General features: G+C 43.4%; 1 protein-coding gene across 1 annotated transcript in view; it reads left to right on the forward strand.

Moving 5' to 3' along the window:
* LRRK1 (leucine rich repeat kinase 1) overlaps positions 1 to 23,246 on the forward strand; it is a gene marked incomplete at both ends in the record, with an annotated part of 79,273 nt that overhangs the window by 8,430 nt on the left and 47,597 nt on the right. The window contains 4 exons of the mRNA XM_082488681.1: positions 9,850 to 10,013; positions 10,906 to 11,077; positions 14,616 to 14,795; positions 15,422 to 15,570. Of these exons, the coding sequence (XP_082344807.1) occupies positions 9,850 to 10,013; positions 10,906 to 11,077; positions 14,616 to 14,795; positions 15,422 to 15,570 (665 nt within the window). The remainder of the gene's footprint in view (positions 1 to 9,849; positions 10,014 to 10,905; positions 11,078 to 14,615; positions 14,796 to 15,421; positions 15,571 to 23,246) is intronic.

Genomic DNA, 23,246 nt, shown 5'->3' on the forward strand with positions numbered 1-23,246 from the left:
CTCCTAAACCTTATACAAGGCCTGTTTTAAGTGAGTTGACTTCTCTGATGCTTCTGCTTTTTCTAGAAGACTGTTTCAAAGCCTCATGTCTCCAATATTTTAGATTTTCTTCTAATTGGCAGCCAAAATCTATTCATACCCTGTACATAAATATCTCTTTTCCTTCCCTGGTGTCTCCCTCTGGATGTATTTATAGACAGTACTCCCCATACAGCCTTCATTTTTCCAGGCTCAACAAGCCAAGCTCTTTTCATCTGTAGTCTTGTAATTAGACTGTCTGTTTTTTCTATTTGTCTTCTCCATCTCTTCCAGATTCTCTTAATCTTCCTTGAACATGATAAACTGGAGTTGTGTGAGGTATTTTACATACCTTTTTAACGTTGCTTTCCCTTTTTAGCTTCTCTCTGGCCAGCCTTTGTAAAATCTTCATATGTCCAGGTTCTGTAAGAGAGCTGCTGTGCTCTTTGGGCAAGGGAGGAGGGACACTGGTGGCAGCGCAGGTGACAGCAGCTACCCAGGACCCCTGCCATGTGATGGAGGGATGGAGAACTGGGCTTGCTGCTGCAGCCCAAGGGGACCTGATGGAGCAGCTATGAGCTTCATCCTACCACTTTCAGCAGCTTTCTCTGCAAGCCCCACAGGGGCTTGTCTTTCCCCATAGCATCCATGGAGTTTCATGGGGCTGGAGAGACAGATGTTGGCTGCTTCTGTGCTATTTTTGACCAGCAGTTGGATTGGAGTGTCATAAATGGGTTTTCCATTTAGGAGGCTGTTTACATGTGTTATTGAAGTGAAACATAAGCTTAGGAGTTGCTTTTCTCAACTCGGACAAGCTGTAGAATCACTCCATGTGTCTTTGGTGGAGCCAGTAGAGGACTCGAACTCAGGAGGGACCTGGGCAGAGACCTTGGGCCCATCCTCCCCTCACACGCACACCAGGGGTCCTTCCCTGAACTCTTCCAGATGTAGCCTCTCACAGCTGGGGCTAAAAGCTTTGCTTCTTTCTAAAGGTACCTTTAAGTATATGTCTAAGGAGGACAGCAGAAGAGGGCTAGCCATGACTTGGTGCTTCCCCAATGTGAATAATTTATTACTTTTTTTTTTTTTTTAGAAGAATGTTGACCAAATTATTTCTTTGAAAGAGATAAAACATTGATGCTTGGAATTTTTTCCCTTCTGATGAAAGTTTGAACGTTAGGGGAAAGGAAAAGTTTCAAAAGAAATAAAAGTTAGCCATGACATTTTATTTTATGAAGTTTCAAATGAAATCCAATCTTGGTTTGGTTTCATGGCTATATTATTTGATTCGGTTGAACAGGAATGGTCTCACTAGAGACACCTTTCATCATTTAATAATCCTCTTTCCAGCCATGCCTGGAAATGAACACAAAGAAAATCCAAAAGCATAGTCATACTTCTGCATGCTTGATGTATATCTTTCAATTTAAAATTTGGAAAGCAAGAGTGGCATAGCTGGCCTTTCATGCAAAAGCATATTTCTGAATGATTCAAGCTGTAGGATTGGAACCAAATCACTGAGGCCAAAAGACAAAAATAGAAACTTTCACTTAGAGCTGAGTCATTTGTATTTTCAATACAGTAATTGGCTCTCTGGCCATTTGGAGCTCTTTTGGTTCCCTCAATCTCTTTCACTTGGGGGTGGAAATTAACACCATCAGTGTTCTCTGTGGTCTTTGCGGATGCTTTGCACCCCGAAGAGGGCATTATGGGAGGGATACGGGGCATTCCTCTTCACTGAGAGAGCCAACCTTTGCCCTGTGTTTGCCGGAGGTCATCCCCGTCCCATTCCTTCCCTGCCCAAAGGCTGATGCTTGTACTCAGGGGAAAGGGCAACACTGTCACTGTCATCGACAGTGGCCCAGTTTGCCGTGCTGGTAAGATGGGGATGGCAGGGTTAGTGAGGAGCCGCCTGCTTGTGTTCAGTACCTGGCCACTTGGTGAAGAGTTGGAAGGAGAAGAGAGAGGAAGAGGCAGCAGCCCTGCGTTTGCTGTTGGCTGCTGCCATTCCTTCACGATGTGGAGGTTGTCTATTGCAGCTAAGAAAGATTTATAAACAGAGAGGGTGAAACTAGATGTGGGGTGTGGAGCAATGGGAGTCTTGTGTGCTGGTACGCATGGCCGGATGGGGATTTGTGTAGGGTTTATCAGTACACGCGAGGCTGGCTGCAGCCCCTGGCGTCCTGGTGGGAGGAGGAGGTGCCCCATCACAGTGCCAGTGAGCCGCCTCCGCTCTGACTCTGCAGTGAGGATGGCAGTCCTGCTGCCTCTCTTCAACCAGGCATAGCCCAGGGCAGTGGAAGTGGCGCGTGTGCTTTTAAAACAACCTGTGGGGAGCATTGTGTCTAAGGTAGAGCTGTCTTCCTGCAGAGCGCAAGAGAAGAGGCACGTCCCAGGCCATCACATGTAGTAGCCCTTTTTCCTTTTCCCTGGATTGCTGCAGGTATTACTAGTGACCCCGAAGCTACCTTGCGCTTTCTGACGTGATTTGCCTGCTGGCATGGTGCGTTTGCTCTGATGGTCATATTCCAGTGTGTATTTCTTTGTGCTCTCTCTAAGCTCATTGCCTTATAATAGCTTTATGTAGCCTCTTTTGTACTTCAGTAAAATAGGAATAACCAGCTCAGATCTGGTAGAGCTTTTCAGCTCCAGCTTCATGCTGGCTCTGACAGACAGACAGACAGATTCACGCAGCCGTTCAGGCATCTACGATACTGCCCACTAAAGACTGCTGAGTCTCAGTGTTACTAGTATTTGAGGCTTTTCTGTCCCCTCTTCCCTGATTATCCTGGATGATGGAGGAACAATTGTGTAAGCTAAAGCTTTCGAAGGCATCTGTTTTTTTGCAAGTCAGTTCTGGAGCCCCTTAAAAAGGCAGGAGTCCAGAGCATTTTTCCATCCAGGACTTAATATTTTCCTTTCAGGTTTGCGTTAGCAAATGTTTTTTCCTTGCAGGTTAGGAGTGTTTCTAAATAGAAAATTTCCAATGGCTCTGGTGATAATCGGTCACTTTTCGTTGCTGGACCTAAAATTGTCAGCATGCCCTTTACAAGATCCTGTATGCTTGTTGAAAAATGTTTAATGCAGATCAGCACTTTGCATGCATGGTACTGGCACGTAAACAATTTAAAAATAATTCCAGATTATGCAATAATAGTGAAAGAGATCCCTTCAGTCCTGGATTTTTGTCTTTGAAGCATTCTTTTGTGTTTCAGGTCTGGTCTTTTGTAGGGTTATAAGTTTCCTTTTGGGGCAGAGAGCATTGATTATAAGCTATGTTGTAGATGCGGGTTTCTTCTGTACTCAATACGTCATCTTTTCCACTGCCTTGGCAGGCAGATCTTAGTGTAAAGCCACTCCTTTAATTAGCTGAAATAATGGACGTTTGGGTGAAATGGAACCACAAAAAACAGGCATAAAAACTGTGTGGAGGGTTCCCTCTCTGTCCTGAGAAGCTGGCATGTCTTGCACGTTGTTAAGAGGTATTAATCAGGGTCAGAAGACATTCTGGCATGGTCTTTCCAGTGGGGATGCTGAATTTCCCAGATAAACCATCCTGTTATCTCTCAGGTGGATTTACCATAACTTTCACTCCTTATCTTCTTACAGGGGGATTTATAAGTGGTTCTGACTATTTTTGAATCCTGCTGGGAATGTTTTATAGCAGAATTGATTGGGCCATATGTATTTCACCTAAATTGGAGACCAAGGTGAAATAGATCATAGGGTTCTTGCTGCAGGACCCTCCGTTGCATGGTTCTGATTCAGGTCCTGGCTATGGGGCCACCTGGACCGAGTATATGTGGGCCAGCGGGGGGAGCAACTTCCCTCTTGGGAACAGGCCTTGGTCCATGACTGTATCTTTTAAGAAATTAATGATTGAAATAAATTAATGAAACCTTTTAACTTTTTTAAACAAGAAATGAAACCCTGTTTTGAAGTGTCAGCTAATTAGAGAAGGAACACAAAAGCTATCTTTATTTCATAAAGTGTTTTTACTGACTTGGGATGATTTAATTTTTTAAATTTTTTTATTAAAGAACCCAGGGGATCGTTTTTTCTTTCTGGTTTGGGGTGGGTGGAATTATTTTTCAGTATCTCAAAGATTTCCAGAGGATTGAAATATTCTTCTTGCCCATCTAAGTGGAAAGCGCAATGTAGGATAGATCCATCATCCTTTGAAATCACTGGAGGCTCCCTGTTGGCTGTTGTTCAGTTTATTAGTCTGAAGCTTTTCAAAGCAACAGAAGATACGTGAGTCTGTTACAGAGACTCAGAAATAATGTGGCTTTCCATTAATTTTGCAAACCAGCCTGCCAAAGCTTCTGTAGAGTAGTATTGAAAAATGTTCAGCGACACTTGTGAGTTTTTAAGAGTTTGGGAGGGTTGGCTTTAAATATTCAGCACATCTTAAACATCAACTCTGTCCCGTTTTTTATTTGCTCAGTGGCAGCGTTCAGAAGTCAAAATGTCAAAAGATTAAGCTGGCAAAGGTTAGCTGTAGCCATCTGGCGCTGTTGAGGAATTAATGTCTGAGCTCAGCCCGGAGAGGTGGCCTCCCTGCCCACCCCCATCACCAGATCCCCTCTGAAACAGAGGCTTGGATTTCACCGTAATGGGACGTGGAGGTGAAAATAAGTGTCAAGGCTAAAATGTAGTAGTTAATTCAGACAAAGAAACAACCAGCAAGCCAAAAGATGTTACATCCAGTGGATGCTGTAAGAGCTGCTTGTGCTGAAGCAGAGGTGGGTGGCTAGCAGTCCAAAGAATTAATAGCTTAATAGAGCATTGCTGAATGGGATGCTGTGTTAAAGTCATCATCTTGATTTGTTCCCGTCTCTGGAAATAACTGCACACATTATGACAAGGTCAGTAGCAGTTTTAAAGTTCTTTTATTATTGTTATTCTGGTTTGGAGTAAGTTAGCTTCCCACCCTATTTTATCCTGTGTTAAGCATCTCGTTTATATCTTTCTCTGATAAACAGAAATATCCTAGTTAGTTGCCAAAGAACTCCTACCTTATCAAAGGGACTAATGTAGCACTTAAAAACTCTGTGAGGTTATGTGTCAGAAACAGGAATGCAGTGATTTGGGATATAAAGATAATAATAATCTATACAGTGTGCCCTTTTGTTATGCAGCCATTTGCTGATTCACAGCATTGACCTGCAAACCCGCAGCTTTTTACTGAAAATGCCGTACTATCAATTTAGAAAGTTTAGATTTTTTTTTTTAACCTGCTCTAATTACAAGGCCTGAGACTGGGTATAACTACGTATATCTCTGAAATTCTCATGGTACCCTTTATTATTAATAAGACCTATTTTTGTTTTGTTTCTCTGAGCTGGAATAGCAGTCAGTTGCACTTTAAAATTGATACTACTGTAACCTTTGAATGGCAATAAAATAACACTGCTTTTTTATTGATAACTGCTGTTTCCATTGGAATATTTTCTTAGAGAAAATTAGTCTTGCCCTTAGCTTTTGTAAAAGGCTGTTACTGCAAAGCCAAGCTTAAAGGCTACTTCTGAAGTATAAAACATTGAAATAAAGAGTGGGAAATATTTCCAAAGTTAGTTGTTTTGATACAAGCTGTTAAGCATTGTGAGGAATAGATGAAGGATGCGTTTTTAACATTGGCAAATGCCTCCCATTTTCCCCTTACAAACAGCATTTGGTTTGCTTACAGTCATTAGAAAGCAAGCAAAGAAGCGAAGCTGTGGGTCTACAGAGAAGTTAAATAAAGACAATGCAGAGATGATCTGAATGATAGGGAGTAAACCCCATGACCTTATTTTCATTGATATTGAACTGTGTTCAAGAAATAAACCCACACCATACCACCTCAGTTCAAATAGGCTTCATTTATCTGCTTTCCTGCTGAAAGCTCAGAAAAGGGGTGCTGATTTGGGGCAATGGTTTTAGAGGAATCTGTGCCAACACAGGGACTCTGTCCCAGATCTCTGTGCAATAAAGCAAAAGGAAATCAAAACAGGTGTGTGTAAGGATGTCTGGAGTTTCTAGTAGCATTTTATTACAGGAATATCCAAGAAGTACTGATAGAATATCATAATTTATTGTGCTGTATTGCATATAGTAATATGCATTGTCAAACAGTAATGCAGACCCTGTTGTGCAAAGTGCAGAAGACAGTTCCTAAATCCATGCAATCTAAGAATTAAAAGGACTGTGTTACATCCAGACTTAAATGCTCAGCACGTTGCATGATCAAGTCCAAAACCAGAGGTTCAATATTATCCAACTTCAGTATTGCTCTTACATCTTGTTGTTCGAGTCTATCTGCAAGTGGGGTGACCCTATTATGAAAGCCGCGAAGAGCTCAGGTAAGGAACGTGAGATTTGTAGGGTTAAAACCATAGGCAGAATTTCTTTGGATTTCGGCCCGGATTTTTGCTAAAAATGGCTGATGCACGTATTGGCAAAACTTTATTCCCAGCCTACATGAATGCCAGTACTGATGATAGTTCAGTCATGCGTCTTGTAGAAATAAAACAGTCTTTAGTCAGTAGAATGTAATTTTCCTATTTTTTTTTCCTACTGGTGAGTAGAAATTAAGCTTATAAAACATGCTGCTTCTTATTTTCCATTTGTATTTCAGAAGTCAGTATATCATTTCTTAAGTCACCAGGAAGTCATCTGTGAATTGGGTAATTTAGTTGGCAAGATGCTTAGCTTTGCAATGGATGGCTTCTGTGTTTTTTGGGAACTTAGGAATGGATGGCCCACCTTCTCTCATTTAACCTTTGAAAGCTCAAGTTAACTTTGACAGAATCATGTGAGTACAGCTGTTGGCTGAGGACAAGTTTTTTTTTTATCAGTCTAGATCTCACCAGTTTTGCTCTTTTCAGGTTTGTAATTAGTTCAATTGCAAGGTCTTTTTTTGCTGAAGACTTTTGGAAGCTTTTTTCCTCAGGTCTTAGGCAGGAGGTCAATTTACTTGGCAGAATGCAATCACAGAAAGAAGTTTTGATGACAGTTACAGAAGAAACTTGAATGATGAGTAGCATTACCTTTCTGCAAAGAATATTTAAATATAAATATATTGGTTTCAAACAGTAGAATTGCCCAGATTTCTTACATTCAATTAAGTGTTTATTGACTTCTACTTGATGGATGTTCAAATGTTCAAAACTGGGCAGTTTTATTTAGATCAATAAAAAATTCTGATTTGCCTAAGGCAAGACTAAGATTGAGTTTAGGGGCTAAAATTAATATCCCAAAGACTCTGATTAAACTGCCAGATAACTCTGGGAGCATGTAAACTCCACGGAGCAAGCCATTTATGACATTCCTGTTCCTGGAGTGCCCAGAAGTCTACACCTAACGTACATGAGCAGACCACAATGGTTGACGGCCAGCCCATGTTCTCCAAACAGCGGTGGTTGTAACTAAGCCATTACACTACAAAGGACTTAAGAAATTTTGAGGGGGGCAAAAATGTAAGAGGAAGCATGACACATTTAGCCAAGCAGTTTCATGAAATAGTCATTTGGTAAAACACAGAAGCGATCTTGGGATTAGGGTCTAGCTTGCGGAGTTCCTCCTTCCCTCAGTTACAACATTGTGGTCCTTCTTGTGCTTCCTGGCCAATGGATTTGGTAGTCCTCCCTGCACAGTGGGGCAGTTCCAATAGGAGAGGTGGGAAACGCTCCTGTAAGAAGAGCTCTCGTGTGCAGGATGCTTGAGAGGTTGGCTGGAGACCTCTCTAATAGATGAGGAAGTGACACTCGGATCTCCCAGATCCCGAATGAATCTCTGACCATGAGATACTCCTACCTCCACCTTCCCTGGACATGATTTAAAAAGAAAGAAAAATGGCCCTGCTCTATTCTTTGGCAGAAAGGATGTGTTTTTACATGTGGAATGGCTGCAGTTGTGGGTCTTGAGTGATAGTCCCCCAAATCAGGATTGAGCCTGGAAGGAAGTAAAATTTGTCCCTCCTTTCAGCATTTTTTTAGGAACCAGATTAAAGTTGCTGTGCTCTGTCAGCCCTGATTTGCAGGGCTTCTTCCTCAGCTTTCCAGCTGTTTTGTATCTCTGATGTGAGGCATTTTTTCCTCCAAGGGGAATTCCAGTGCTTCTCTCCAGGTTCAGGATTTCATCACAGGGCGCCGAGCGTGGGGAGGCCGCATGTTCCAGTAACTGCAGTGTTTGCTTGGATCTGTACTTCTTCATTTTACTTAGACCAGTTCTGAGCTGCTTAGACTGGAGAACTATTTTGCTTTAAAGTTCTGTCTTCTGTTACCCTTTTAACAGTTACTTGCCTAAGAATCATTGCATTTCCTACCTTTGGTGTCCATTACAAAGAGAATTAGATCATATGCAGTATTCTTAAGAGATCCCTTACAGGTGGGTGGTCTGCTTTAAAAGACTGGACCATATGCTGGATGAATTTCTTTTCCCACGTACCCACTAAAACTGCAGAATTACGAAGGCACTGCACCTATTAACATGAACTCTGAGATGCTGTTTATTATGCTGTAATTTAAGACCATGTTCGTCTGCCTTGATTTCTGCTGCTTGTCCTTCACACGTTCTGCATCATCTGAGAGAGGTTATTGATGTGGGCTCATTTTTAATGGCACGAATCTCTGGAGCCGTCTCCGATGTCTGAGTGATTTGAGCTTCATTTAAATAATTGATGAGAAGTGTTAGTCAGAATCTATTGGTGATTCAGACTGCATTATTCAAAGATACTTACTGACAGTTATAGACTGATCCAAATTTACTTCTTTTTCCAGCCTGCATTAAACTAGGCCCTGCATGACATATATGCCAGTTTAAAGAAAAAAAAATCCTTGTTAACGTATGTGAAAATCTGTGGGCTTAAGGGCTTTACTTCACCAGTTGCAAATAAGCAATAATGATGACTAATGTTTTAGCAGGAAGAAGTGAGTATGAAATGGTCTCTTTTCAAGTGAAAAGTGCTTCTTTTCTCTGTCTTACGTGTTGTTCAGGAGTGGACCTGAACATCTTAATTCAGTGACTTTCCTGCAGCTTTCCCTGTCCTGGTAGCTGGGGGGTGGTGGGGGTGAGACTTCATGGCTGCCTCTTCATTAGCCACCCACCGCAAGCATCTTCTCTAATGGTTTGCAGCTTTTAATCTTTGACATGTAAAAACTCTTCTGGCTCCAAACGGTATTTAAAAAAAAAAAAAAAGTCTAGCCTAGGAGACTCTCCAGGATTGATCAGGATGACACTGGGCATCTTGCACAATCTCCTTTTACTCTGTTTTCCCAGAGTAAAAATATTCCCAATTTCTTTTCTTTCACGTTCATTGAGGTGTATGAAGCTGTGGTTCAAAGTACTGGAGAAGTACAGTGGGGTTTTATTTGGCTGTTGTCAGGAGGTGAATGAAGTGTGACTGAAGCAAAGCTAAGAATACCAGAATGGCTTTGTGGGTCTTGCAGACACCTCACTTCTTCAGAAGTACTGCAGGTGCCAGTCTCACGTAAGCCCTTCCCTTCCCTGGTTCCTGCAGCAGGAGGTGGAGTGCGGCAAGCTGTTGCAGAGCATATGTGTCTGTGTATGTGCGAGCTTTCACACCATCCTTTGGAAACCACCTCTGGTAGCAATTGGGGAACTCACTGTCTCTTGTAGTTTCATGTCCCTGTTGGAAAGTACTTTACCATGTTATCACTTTCTTTTATCTGGCAACCGAGCATTGAGGTTTTTTCCTCTTTTTTTTAATTGTGTGCGGTAAATAATTCACCCCCTTTTTTTTGTTGCCGGGATGCATTGACATTGCAGCTGTGCATGATTAATAAACAGGTACTTCTTCCTGACCCCTCTTTTCTGTTTTTGCTGCAGGAACTGTGGACATGGGTGGCAAACAGTCCACAGTCGGCGAAGTCTCCATAATTCAGACACCTGTGACAGAAAGCATTCAAGATGCTTACAAAGCTGGAGACACCAGTAAGGCCCAAGAGTTGATTAAGTTGTCATGTGAGGAGACTGCACTGCAAGTGGAAAAGGTGGGATTAGGTTACTATTCTTCCTCAAATTTTATTGGAAGAGAAACCAAAATGCCAAGCTGCTGCCATCTGTCGTTTTTCGTGCAGAAAATCCATTCAGTTATGTATGTTATGCTGGTGCTGCAGGGTCTCAGACATGGCTGGTTGTGCGGGGCACTCCAGGAACATATGCTCTGGGACAGTGTGAGCCTTTGAAAGCACTGGTCAGAAAGATGAGGCAGACCACAGCAGCGGCGTGTGTAGCAACAGGAGGCTGGGCGAGGAGGGGTGCTCGTGCTGTGGTCACTAAAAGAGGGAAATAGATTTTTCTCCATAAAAAGGAAGCAGTTTATAGACTTAGCAAAAAAAAAAAACATGTATTCCCCCATCAGTACAAAGATGGTTAATGGTCCCCTGGGAAGATTTTGCTGCTTGTGTTTGGACCCCTATCCTCTGCACCAGCTTCTACACTGCTCTGCCTTCAGAGCCCTCATTTTGAGCCTGCTCTTTGCACAGAGCTTATCTTAGTGTTTTGCAAGAGTACCTGCGTGTCAATTCCAGGCATATTGGCCATCTCCGAAACAGGAAATACTACACCTCATAGCAGAGCTGTGCAAATGCTTTTCTGTCAGTCCATGAAAAATGGATTTACACTCGCCATTCTGTGCCTTGGGTACTTTTGTGGTAAAACCATACAAAAAACTATAAATCAAAAAACCAAGGAATTAATATAATTAATATATCAACACCAATTATTATAATGGCTGCTAGTATTTATGACATTTTCAGTTAACCACAGTGACATTGAGCATGCATTTGCATGGGCACAAATAAATACATAGCTCTAGACATGCTCTCTTTCTTTGCCCGCTCCCTTTACAGCGAGTTTATTTTGCTATATTTTCTTTACCAGTGTCAGCTTTTAGGTATTGCAGCAGCATATGGAGATCTGCAGGCGGTGAGGTATTTACTGAAGGAAGCATTAGTGGTGTTACCAACAGAACCTAACGATGACAATGCAGCAGTGGTGGCTGCATATTTTGGACATAAGGACATTGTGAAAGAGCTGCTGGATTCCTTGCATGGTAAGCCTATTGGGTTGCCTCTGCCTTTCCTCAAGCTTTTCAGTAAATGTGTGCTATAGCTTTAAGCAGACGTTTATTTATTTTTTTAATATCCCTTGAAAGGGGAGGGACTTAGTCATGGGAAAGTGCGTGGAGGCATCTAATCTCTGCTGTGTTTGAATAAAACTTCCCCCATGGGGGAAAACACATGCATAAAAATATTCCGTGTTTGCAAATTGGAAGTGGAAGAAGATGCCATTTAGACAATTCATTCCTATCAGCCCTCACAGCTGGGTGACGTCCCAGACGCCACATAGAAATTAGGTGATTTTCAGGAAACAGGATCATCCCACTCTGCTGATCCAGCAGACACAGTGGTGCTGGGGGTGAGAGTGCAGCATGGCTGTCTGGTGGGTAATAGTTTGGGTGCGCAGCTGGCGACATGCTCTATGCTCTCTTGCTGGCATTTTGCTTTGACTTTCAGGAGAATTCCTTCTTTGGAATCATCATTATATTGTAGTTATGTTTTATTTTTAAAATTATTTTATAGAAGAATAGAGACATTTTTAGACCCAGACGCATTTCTTAAGGCAGCTGTGAGGATGGGAGGAAGAGCATTACTCTGAGTTGGGACCAGGACCTGTGTTTGGGTCACCTGTTGCTCTCTTAGTGTGCTGCAGGCATGGCAGCTGCTTCTTACCCGGACCCTCTGCGGAGTAGGGTCCAGCAGTCCTGCACGGCAGCCAGGACGAATCGCTGTCTTAGAATCATAGAGTCATAGAATGGTTTAGGTTGGAAAGGACCTTGAAGATCATCGAGTTCCAACCCCCCTGTCATAGACAGGGACACCTCCCACTAGACCAGGTTGCCCAAGGCCACGTCCAGCCTGGCCTTGAACACCTCCAGGGATGGGGCCTCAACAACCTCTCTGGGCAACCTGTTCCAGTGCCTCACCACCCTCAGAGTGAAAAATTTCTTCCGAATATCTAATCTAAATCTACCCTCTTCCAGTTTAAAGCCATTTCCCCTTGTCCTGTCACTACATGCCCTAGTAAAAAGTCCTTCCCCAGCTCTCCTGTAGGCCCCCTTTAGGTACGGGAAGGCCGCAATAAGATCTCCCCGGAGCCTTCTCTTCTCCAGGCTGAACAGCCCCAACTCTTTCAGCCTGTCCTCATAGGGGAGGTGCTCCAGCCCTCGGATCATCCTCATGGCTCTCCCCTGGACACGCTGCAGCAGGTCCATGTCCTTCTTATGTTGGGGACTCCAGAGCTGGATGCAGTATTCCAGGTGGGGTCTCACGAGAGTGGAGTAGAGGGGCAGAATCACCTCCTTTGACCTGCTGGCCACACTTCTGTTGCAGCCCAGGGTACAGTTGGCCTTCTGGGCTGCGATCGCACATTGCTGGCTCATGTTGAGCTTCTCGTCAATCAGCACCCCCAGGTCCTTCTCCTCAGGGCTGGTCTCCAGCCATTCCCCGACAAGCCTGTATTTGTGCTTGGGATTGCCCCGACCCAGATGTAGGACCTTGCACGTGGCCTTGTTGAACTGCATGAGGCTGGCTTGGGCCCATCTCTCCAGCCTGTCCAGGTCCCTCTGGATGGCATCCCTCTCCTCCAGTGTGTCTACTTCGCCAAAGAGCTTGGTATCATCGGCAAACTTGCTGAGGGTGCACTCGACCCCACTGTCCATGTCGCCAGCAAAGATGTTGAATAGTACAGGTCCTGTACCCACCCCTGAGGAACACCACTCATCACTGCTCTCCACTTGGATATTGAGCCGTTGACCGCAACTCTTTGAGTGCGACCATCCAGCCAGTTCTTTATCCACCGAGTGATCCATTTGTCGAATCCATGTCTCTTCAATTTAGAGACCAGGATATCGTGTGGGACAGTGTCAAATGCTTTGCACAAGTCCAGGTAGATGATGTCTTGACCTCAGACACTGCAGTAACTGCAACAGCTAGGCGAGGTCTCTGCAATATTTCACCTGAACATTGCTCTAGCTCCTCACTGGAGCTATATACTTGCCAGTGACCTCGAGGAGTACAGGAATAACCTGTTGGGAAGCCTGCTTATTTGATGTTCTTAAACTGTAAGAGCACTAATAAGCAAAAGAAACTTGGGGGATGCAATTAAACGTAGTATTTTTTTCGGCCAGAAAGGAGGCTGACAATGCTGGTTTTGCTACATAGTAGCAAAAATTAAATTATAGTAATATAATACTCTTAGTAATGAAAAGTGACTTAAGTAGTTTCTGGAAACTTAGCTCAGTTTAGAACTGAACGAATTTCCTTAAACCCTTGCTTCGGGGGATCAGGGGAGGTGCTCTATACAAACAGCGGCTTTCAGAAGTTTTTATGTGGGACTTTCCATTTGTTTCCCTGAGAAGTTACACAGAAACAAATCACAGGGCGTAGGAATAAATTGCATGAATTTGCAATTTGGCTAATGCACTGCAGTGATTCTCTCTGGCTCAGTGTGAACTTCTCGTGGCTTACAGCTGAAGCAGAGCCTGCATTTTGCAGCATGAGGGTGAGTGATATAGTCAAGTTGTTAAGAATGCAGAGTGCGATGCAATTTCCACATGGAGAAGCTGCAAAAAAAAAATGTTGACCTGTAAACTTGGGCTTGCAGACATTTTTGTAAGCATTTCAAAGGGGATGTGAATTTGTAAAGTAAATGGAGGTAATACTGTGAGTCAGGGAAGATTTGAAGACTGCTTAGTGTTAGCAGAAATAATCCTGTCATGGACATTTACGTACATGGGCAGAATTATGCACACCTAGAGGAAAGCAGTGTTCTACAGGCAAAACGTTATTTCAGAAAAAAAAGCAGTTTGGGGATGACTAAAACATTAGCAAATTCATGCAGATCTCAGAACGTGGTATTTTAGCTTTAGCCTTAAAAGACATTTGTCTAACCGTATTATGAATTGACAGTAAAGAATTCACCCAAAATGAAATATCTCAAGGGGAAATGAAATTTTTTGTGGGAGACTTCAGGTTGTAGTGAAAACAAACTGAAACAATTATTTTTGTGTTGTCTGAAACATTTATTTTCGTTTTATTCATCCAGTAGCATGAAAAGTCGGCTGGTTTTCCCCATTCTTTGTATCCCCTCTCATGAACTTGGACGAAGTGGCCTATCTTGGATGTTTGGATCTAGTGTCTGTTGGATTAGGCCCGTTGTCTCTGGATGCAAGGAAAGTGCTGGTCATCCCTTGCCACCTCTGCTTGGGATTAGATGTTTGATTTTTCTGATGGTACCCTAGCAGGCATCCTCAGAACCTTCCACTGTTGATAGCTTATGCATGCCTAGATCAGGGACAGTCAAAAAAGTTCGCCCATTAGCTGTGTAGGTAATGAAAAACGGTTAAGCAAAGCTTAAAACTTTAGGCCTGAGCAGCTTAGGGCTCTTCTGTAACACCCTTGCAGTGCAGTCTGCTCCTTTGTCCTTGGGAGCTTCACCCGATACCTTTTGCATTGCCATTATTTGTGGATGACTCTTGCACATCACAGCCCGGTGGCATCAGCTAAGTCAAATGCCATATCTTTTTGTAGGTCCTAGTACTTGCCAACAACTCCTGAACTGGATGCTGGCCATAGCCTGCCAGCAGGGACATTTGGACATAGTAAAACTCCTAATTCGTGCATACAGTGCTGACCCAGAGAGCTGTGCAGTCAGGAAGAATGAGTTTCCAGTTCTTATACGGTTACCCCTGTACGCTGCTATAAAGGCGGGTATGTATTTGCATGCTTCGAAACTTTGCCCCTTTTCTGCAATGTCGTTTAAAGAATGGGCTGAGTTGTTCCCATCTAGGAAGGTGTCACTGTTGGACTGGATTGCCTGGAATTGTTCTGGATTTCCAGTGGAATAAATTAAAATAAAATTGGCTCTGAATCTTTTGACTTAGCCAAATTTAAGTCAGGGCCTCCGTAAGTTAGATTACTGTAAATGCTGAGAGACTGAACTTTCCTCTTTAAACTCCTGGGGAAAAGACCCTTCAAAAATGGAAACCTTGCAAATAAAAGCATTATTGTTATGGACACTCTGGCACACATGCTTGATTTAGGCTGAATAATTTACACTTCAAAGCACAGCTGTGTGTATGGTTTAACAAGACAGGGAAAAAAAGAGAAAAAAGAAAGAGCCTGGGCCTGTGCTTTTACATAGTGTCTTTGCTGTCTCAGTTTGACCAACCTAAATACTGTTACTGGAGGAAACCCTCTTTATACAGTTCAGTTCCCTTTTTGCACACCCCCATGTTTTTTTTCAGAAGTGGTTATTTCCCAGGATTTCTGTTCAGCTCCTTGTTGGTTCGTGTACCTGAGAAGAAGAGAACAGACAATCTCTCTTTTCTCTAAAGGGAATGAAGATGTAGCTGTGTTTTTATTACGGAATGGAGCTTTCTTTTGTTCCTACATCCTCATGGACAGTCCTGAATCCAGCAAACACCTTCTGAGGAAGTATTTCATTGAGACGAGCCCACTACCAGGTAGTGCTCCAGCAAAAACAGTAAGTAGCCATTTATCTGTCTGAAGAGATGTTCTTTTAAAGGGGCATCCCGTTAATAATTGATATTTGTCTTTGTGCACTGTGTCGCTGGTGATTCTTCTTCTCAACTAAGAGCCTTGTGGTTTGCTACCTATTTAGAGAACAAGCTGTGAAAGTGGCTTTCGTGCCAGTGCTGAATCGCAAGGTGTAAAAGATTTGGCCTTTAAATGGCATCGTTGTGCAAGACGCCGTGTGTGGCAGCTTCCGCTTGGCAATTTTAACATTAGCGTGTGAACCAGGCATATGCTGTGGAAGGGAAACATTGACTTTGTGCTCAGAGTCTTCCAGAGAAAGAAGCACTAGCACAGGCTGCCTTGGTGACCCCAGGATAATCACTTCGTTTAGGTTCCTATTGTGCGTTCTAGTTGAAGGTAACGGCACAAGCTCTGTGCTGTCTCAGAGTGTTAGCGTGGTACAGACCTAAGCATGTAAACGCTTCTCTTCCCCTGCGTGTGTTCAGATACAGCACATACAAATAGGCTCATGTGCTTCTTGTTAACATGGAGCATGGGTAGAGCAAGCTGACGTCTGCTCAAAATATATTCTTACCTACTTCAGATCCTCGTCTGTAAAATATGGCTGATAGCCTTTACTACTCGCGCAGGACAGATGTGGCTTTCTGGAGCAGCATGGAGAGGGTCGTGTGTGATCAGATCGTATTAGTTGAGCTGCACTTGTCCCACAGAAATCATTTTTTGATGGGACACACACCTGCCAACAAAAAGCAATTGAAGCCTTTTTCAGTTGGCAAGAACTCTGTTCACTACTTAGCCACTGACAGCCTTTTGACAATTTTCATAATTCATTTGTGTCTATTTCTTCCTCTGTAAAATTGAGAGATTTAAACTCCTCATATCTCACAGCTGTTGGAAAGCTTAATACATAGCGATGATGCTTTGAGATCTACAGATGAGAGGCATTATTTTCATGCAGAGTATTATTGCATTTAATGACTATCCCATATCTTTGTATAACTAGTCTATATTCTCCATTCTCTCAATCTCTATTATCTGTCTCCTTTATTTAGAACTGAAAAATGTCTCACAGCGCACACTGTTACTGCTTTATAGGGAAGTGTGTAGTATTTCCTATTATTTCTGCTGTCATCCAGCAATTTAGTTATCAGGCATTTTTCGTTTTTCCCCTCAGTATGTACATTAACCAACATTAAACAGGAGCATCAGAGCCCTGAGCTTTCGATAGCTACAGTTTTCATCAGGTAATAAAAATTTTGCAGTGAAAAATTGTGAAGGAGATTTTTCTATCAAGGCTCTGTCTGTGTTAATCCCGTTGCTGGTTGAATACCTGTTTGCTCAGCTCGTAACATTGCGGGGTGTTGATTCTGCTTTGGTGTTAAGTAAAAATAAGCAGAGGGGGTTTCATAGTGTTACGAACTTCTCCATTCTCTGTTTTCCTGCCAAAACCCTGTCTCGCTGGTTTCCTGATGATACTGCAAACATTACGGACTACAGTCCACATATGTCAGCTTGATTTCATTAGGTTCAAGCAGCAGATTCAGAGTCCTCCTTGTGGGACTCGTAGTTTCATTGACAGGTAAGCAAAAGGAAGCTAAATCCTAGCTGTTTCTGCATAAGAGTTGATAAAACTACATGCCTTTCAGAAGAAACTGGGTAATTCAGCTTGAATAAACTTGGAATGAATGTTTGAATTGCAGGGAAGAGGTCTGTTTTCCATGTGAACTTGCTGGCAATATTTAACTTAGCTGCTGTAAAAATGACTCAGCTTTGCTGTTGTCACACCCTGAACGAAGAAGAGAACAGTCTTAAAACATCAGCTAATTGCCAGAAGGGCCTGGTTTATAAAAAAAAAAAAAGAAAGAAAAATTAAAAAACAAAGAAACAGACCTAGAAACTTGACCTTGATTCTTCTAGTAGCTGTTTATTTTTAATATGTTTGCTTATTTAATGCTTTCTCTTTGAATTCTTTGAATTCATTTTGGCAGACTGTGCCAAATTCAGGAAGATTTGTCCTAATTTGTCTGCAGAGCTCAGGTCTCTGGGAAGTGATAGTCACACATCCTGGTAATTTTTTAAAACACGACTTCATGGCAGCTGCAAACAAGCTGCCTCTGTGCTTTCTTCATATCTCTTAAGGTTCACAAACGTAAGTCTTCTTGTATAAGTGCTGTGATGCATTTTGCACTGGGAGGAAGCAAAAAAAGATTGTGTGGAGACTGCTACATGTATGGCAGCCAGCTGGATGTCAAAAAATCTCCTCTTGGACAGGGCAGTCTGAGCACCAATCTTTCAGAATGAGCCCAGAACTTCAAAAGGGTTTGTCCCATCTGTGCTCTCTCTAAGTGAAAACACTGCACAGTTGACCTCCAATTGATTTCACAGTAGTGAATGCTACCAGCTATGCATAAAATGTGGCTGGAGAGCTCGAAGTAGCTGCCACAACTTCCAGGCAGCCATCACACTGTGCATAGTGCTGCCCTTTCTGACACAAGAGGAGTTACATCTCATTTTTGCTAATATCTGTTTCTCCTTTTTTTTTTTTTTTCTGGCATAAATTTATCCCCACAGCAAACCACTGTCTTGCTAAAGAGAGGAAGTGCTCCATTTTTACAGGAACAGGTAACAAATGCCGAAAAAAAACCGTGCAGTAAAGTGGCTGGGGAGAGATTCCAGACTTTGATAGCTGTAGTTGGCATGAAGATACATGTAACTTTGGAGTGTGCAGTGTGAGATACAGGGTTTTTTTTCTGTTACAGACCAGAAAAAGAGCTTGAACTGCTTCATTTTCCCTAGGAAATGTTTTGCCAAGAATTTTATACACAAGCATACAAATGTATGTGTGTGTATATGCATGTGAACATCCTCTGATTTCTTTACTCACTGCCTGGCTAATCTGTTACTTCACCATTGGTAAAGAAATCTGCAGCAGTTCCACTCAAGATTCACAGCAGCATTACTGATGGAGAAATTAGATCCCCATCCTCAGAATATCCTGTCTACGGCAAGAGTGAGGTTCTGTTGGGGCATGTCACGTCAGTTAGGAGGAATGCACAACAGCCTTTTTTTGTCTATGTAGTTTGTTGTTTGCTGAGGAGCCATGAGGTTTCTTGCTTCTGCACATTTCCCAGTCCCTTGCCTTCCTCAGTGCATCCCTTGCCTTCCTCAGTGCATCCCTTGCCATCGCTGCAGTAGACGATTTCCATTTAGTTTTCAGGACTCATATTAAGAAATTCTTTCCTTGGCAGGAGAGGAGAGTCTACAGAGGTTTTCAGTGCCCTTCTGAAGAGCAGTAAGCTGCCCAAGTCAGGCTGTGCCCAGGATCTAACAGCCTTTGAACACCATCCCTCTCTTGTTTGGGCACAGGACTCACCAGCCAGTGCCAAATGGAGAAGGGTTGAGCTGGTCACCGGGCTCCTTGAGTTCAGCATCGCAGACCTTTGGCATTGAAGAAATGGGCTTTTCTAGGAAGACAGTGGAGATGATTAAGTATGAGTGGGGGAGGAAATCCCCTTTCTTTGTGGCCTTGCTGTCAGGCTTTCTTTCATTTAATTATATTTTCACCTCAGAGTGCTGAGCTGAGTAAATCTCTAATGTAACTCCACTGAGGTTGCTAGCACCAAAGTGAATTTGGTCCACTATCTCTAAGTTAGATGACGGGGCTTGGCTGATCCTCTATTCTGTGGCAGTCAGGAAGAAGAAATACTGTCAGTCCTGGACTCTGGATGGGGAGGAGGACTGAGTGCAAGTAGATTCAAAAAGCTGCCTAGGGGACACCTGTCCCACAGCATTCATAGCAGGTATTGGATTTCACAATCTGACCTGTGGTTTTAGAGGTCACTTTCTGAATTCTGCAGGTATCTTTCTATCACATTAAATACCCTGAGGCCATGGCTCTGCATTTTTGAGGTAAATGATACACAGCAATCATAGGATGCTTAGAGTTGGAACAGACCTTAAAGATCATCTAGTTCCAAACCCCCTGCCGTGGGCAGGGACACCTTCCCCTAGACCGGGTTGCTCAAAGCCCCATCCAACCTGACCTTGAACACTTTCAGGGATGGGGCATCCGCGACTTCTCTGGGCAACCTGTTCCAGTGCCTCACCACCCTCAGAGTAAAGAATTTCTTCCTAATATCTAATCTAAATCTACCTTTTTTTTTTTTTTTTTTTTTCAGTTTAAAACCATTACCCTTCATCCTGTCACTACACTCCCTGATAAAGAGTCCCTCCCCATCTTTCCTGTAGGTCCCCTTGAAGTACTGAAAAGCCGCAATGAGGTCTCCTTGGAGCCTTCTCTTCTCCAGGCTGAACAAGCTGAACTCTCTCTGCCTGTCTTCATAGGACATGTGCTCCAGCCCTCTGATCATCTTAGTGACCCTCCTCGTGACTCGCTCCAACAGGTCCATGACCTTCTTATGTTAGGGGCTCCAGAGCTGGATGCAGTCCTCCAGGTGGGATCTCACAGGAAAGGAATAGAGGAGGAGAACCACCTCCCTCAACCTGCAGGCCATGCTGGTGATGCAGCCCAGGATGCGCTTGCCTTTCTGGGCTGCCAGTGCGCATTGCTGGCTCATGTTGAGCTTCTCATCAACCAACACCCCCAGGTCCTTCTCCTCAGGGCTGCTCTCAATCCATTCCCTGCCCAGCCTGGATTTGTGCTTGGGATTGCCCCGACCCGGATGTAGGACCTTGCACTTGGCCTTGTGGAACTTCATGAGTGTCCTGGTTCCGGCAAGGATGGGGTTAATTTCCCCAAGGAGCCGGCAGGGGAGGCAAGTATTCCATCCCACGTGACCCATGCCCGGCTATAAGAGGCGCTAGCCGGGGAGAGGGAGTCAGTCGCCACTCGGGGTGGGCTGCGGCCGCGCGGGTCTGGTCGGTGCGCTGCGCGGCGGTACTGTAATCGCGTTCTTATATTCCTTTATCGGTGTTATTGTTTTTCTTTCTTCTTCCCTTTGTCTGTTCTGTTAAATTATAATATTTCAACCCACGAGTTTTGCCCTTTTCTGCTGATTTTTTCCCACGGCTGTGGGAGTCGAGCGAGTGGCTGCGTGGTTCTCTGTTGCTGGCTGAGGCCAAACCACGACAATGAGGTTAATCTAAATGCAAAATAGAGATGAGTATCAGTCTGAAATGAGAAGTATCAGAAACGTATGGTCCTGCTTGCACTTGCTAAAAGCAGGCTATAGATCATATTGCTGCATTGGTCGGTGTACAATTACTTTTTTGTACTGAGGTAAGAGCCTGAGCCCACTGTAAAGAGCATCATCTTGAAACAGACCAGCAACTGAGTTGAGGAGAAGCATAATCAGATCTTTTTTCTGAATTTTTTTTTTTTTTTAGTACAGCTTTGTTGGACGCAATTTAATTAGGCAGGAAGAGAAAAGAGGGAGTTGGAGTCTGTAGTGCATTTTTACTACTGGTTCCCCTGGGAGAAGAGGACATGTTGCTGTTCCATTATATGGGCTGGCAAACAGAGCCTGGGTAACCTGAAACAATGACTGGTGTCACACAGGAAATCTGGGTCTCTGGAGTCTGAATTCAGAACCTCAACCACAAGACCCTGCTTTCTCCTGTGAGGAGGAAACCAAATGAGCAAGCCAGCTCTCCAGGCCGTTGTTTCCATTATGGCCAGAATTTCAAAGCCCTGTATGGTTATATGCATTCTCTGTGTGACTGAAGAACCTTTTGCGTGGAATATTTGCTCAGATTTTTGGCTAAATTTTCCTGCTTCTGTCTGTTTAGATAAAATATATGAATAGTTCAAGTGATTGGATACTCTGATCATGGATGCATATCTTAGGAGAGGTGCTATGGAGCATCCCACTTTATATCGAATGCTAAAAGATGTTAAAAAAAAAAAAAAAGCCAGGAAAATTTTCCTTCCCTGTTTTCTTTTTGGACCATGGTGTGGGTCCTATGCATCCACAACCATTGTGGCAATACCATTGGAGAAAGTGCCATGATGCCACCACTTCCATCTCAGTGTACGGTTGAAAGTTGTCCTGAACTTCCAGGGTATGTCTCCTCTGGACAACATCTTTGTTATGTGTCCTGACCGATGCTGTGGTAGTCTTTGGTTATCATAATATACATGGGATAATAATTAACAGCTTCTGTGCTGTGGCCAACTTTGATTGTAATTTCACTGGTTTCCTTGTTGCAGGGTGAAAAGTAACTTTAGTCCCACTGCCAGATCTTCATCCCAGATTGCTCTACCACCTTAGTCCAGCCGCGTGGAGTCAGTAAAAAGGGGCTTCAGCCTTCACTGCCTGGGATCTCCATGAAAGGCATTGCTGTTCCCCTTGTTGGCCAACAGCAAGCTGTAAAGGGAAGTAGAGGAAAGAGCATGGCAGATCTTCATGCCTTCATTTTTGAGGTTTAGTCTTCCTCTGAGCAAGGGCTTTGTGATGGGTACAGGAGCTAACTGATGGGTCTGATAGGCAGGCTGAAATGAATCCACCTTTCTGTAACCCTCAGTGCAGTGTTAGTATTTCCATACCCCATGTCTTGACAACAGTGCAGGTAAGTGGGAAGCCTCTTCCTTACTAGCAGTTAATTTTTAGGCCATAGACATGTTGTCTGGAACTGCTGCCTAAAAGCTTGGATTTTCCCCTATTCGTTCTGGTTTACCCCCTCCACCCCCATTTTAGCTTTTGAAAAAAATTGGCATTACTGGAAAGAAAGTATCAGGACGGAGCATGCATTGCCAGCCAAGGTTAGTTGTTAAAATGGCTAATTCCTTGTTAAAACGTTTCTCACATATCTAGGCAAAGTGTGCTTGTATTATACTTTCAGTAGCTGGATTTTTGTTACACCATTCTCTTCTAGCCTGAAAAGGCCACTCCTATTAAAAGTCTGCATGAATCACATGTAGTTGAGGACCAGGCCTTTTCTTAACTCTTTTCTAAGACAAGGGGTTTGTTTTTGCTAATGCAGAGTATGTGATTTCATCCAGCACTGTTAGGTAGGATACTGATGGGGTTTTTTCTGTATGAGCAAAAGTCACGATGTAGATTTAATTGCCCTGGCATAAAAAGGCTTTTGTTGGCAACACTAAACCGCAATATGGTATAAACGACATCAGTAAGAGAATTTCCTTGCTGATTAAGCAGCAAGGGACAATTTTAGCTGGTCTAGGATGGAGCTACAGTGATGCTGCCCTTCTCCCAGCCCCAACCGGACGCTTCTGCTTCCTCCTGCATCAGTACCCTTGTAAGTTGTTTTTTGGTGACCTCGGCTGAGAGCTAAACCAGCTGGAAATTCTCTCTTTAAAATAAAGAGCATGGTATTATAAGATAGGGTAGAGCCCCGCATGTGCATGATAGTAGCCAAACAGATATCAGTACTACTTGAGGATTTTATTTGTTGTGTAGAACTGGTTTCCGGCATTATCTGGATTTAGGGATCTGGCTCCTGTTAGGACCTCTTGAGGCAATTCAAGGAACCAGGAAAAACTAGTTAAGCGTCTCAGCACGAATGGGGTTGAACTAGATGATCTCCAGAGGTCCTTTCCAACCCTGACCTGACCGTTCTGTGAATGTGCTCATTTCCAGCAAGGTTTCCTCGTGCTGGGAAGGTCTTCCCGTCCTTTAGCATCAGTACCACATCCCTGCATCTCTCGTGAAGTGTGGGTAGCTAGGGATGGAAAAGGGAATC

The sequence above is a fragment of the Vanellus vanellus genome (assembly GCF_965231255.1).
Source record: "Vanellus vanellus genome assembly, chromosome: 11".
Taxonomy (NCBI): Eukaryota; Metazoa; Chordata; class Aves; order Charadriiformes; family Charadriidae; genus Vanellus; species Vanellus vanellus.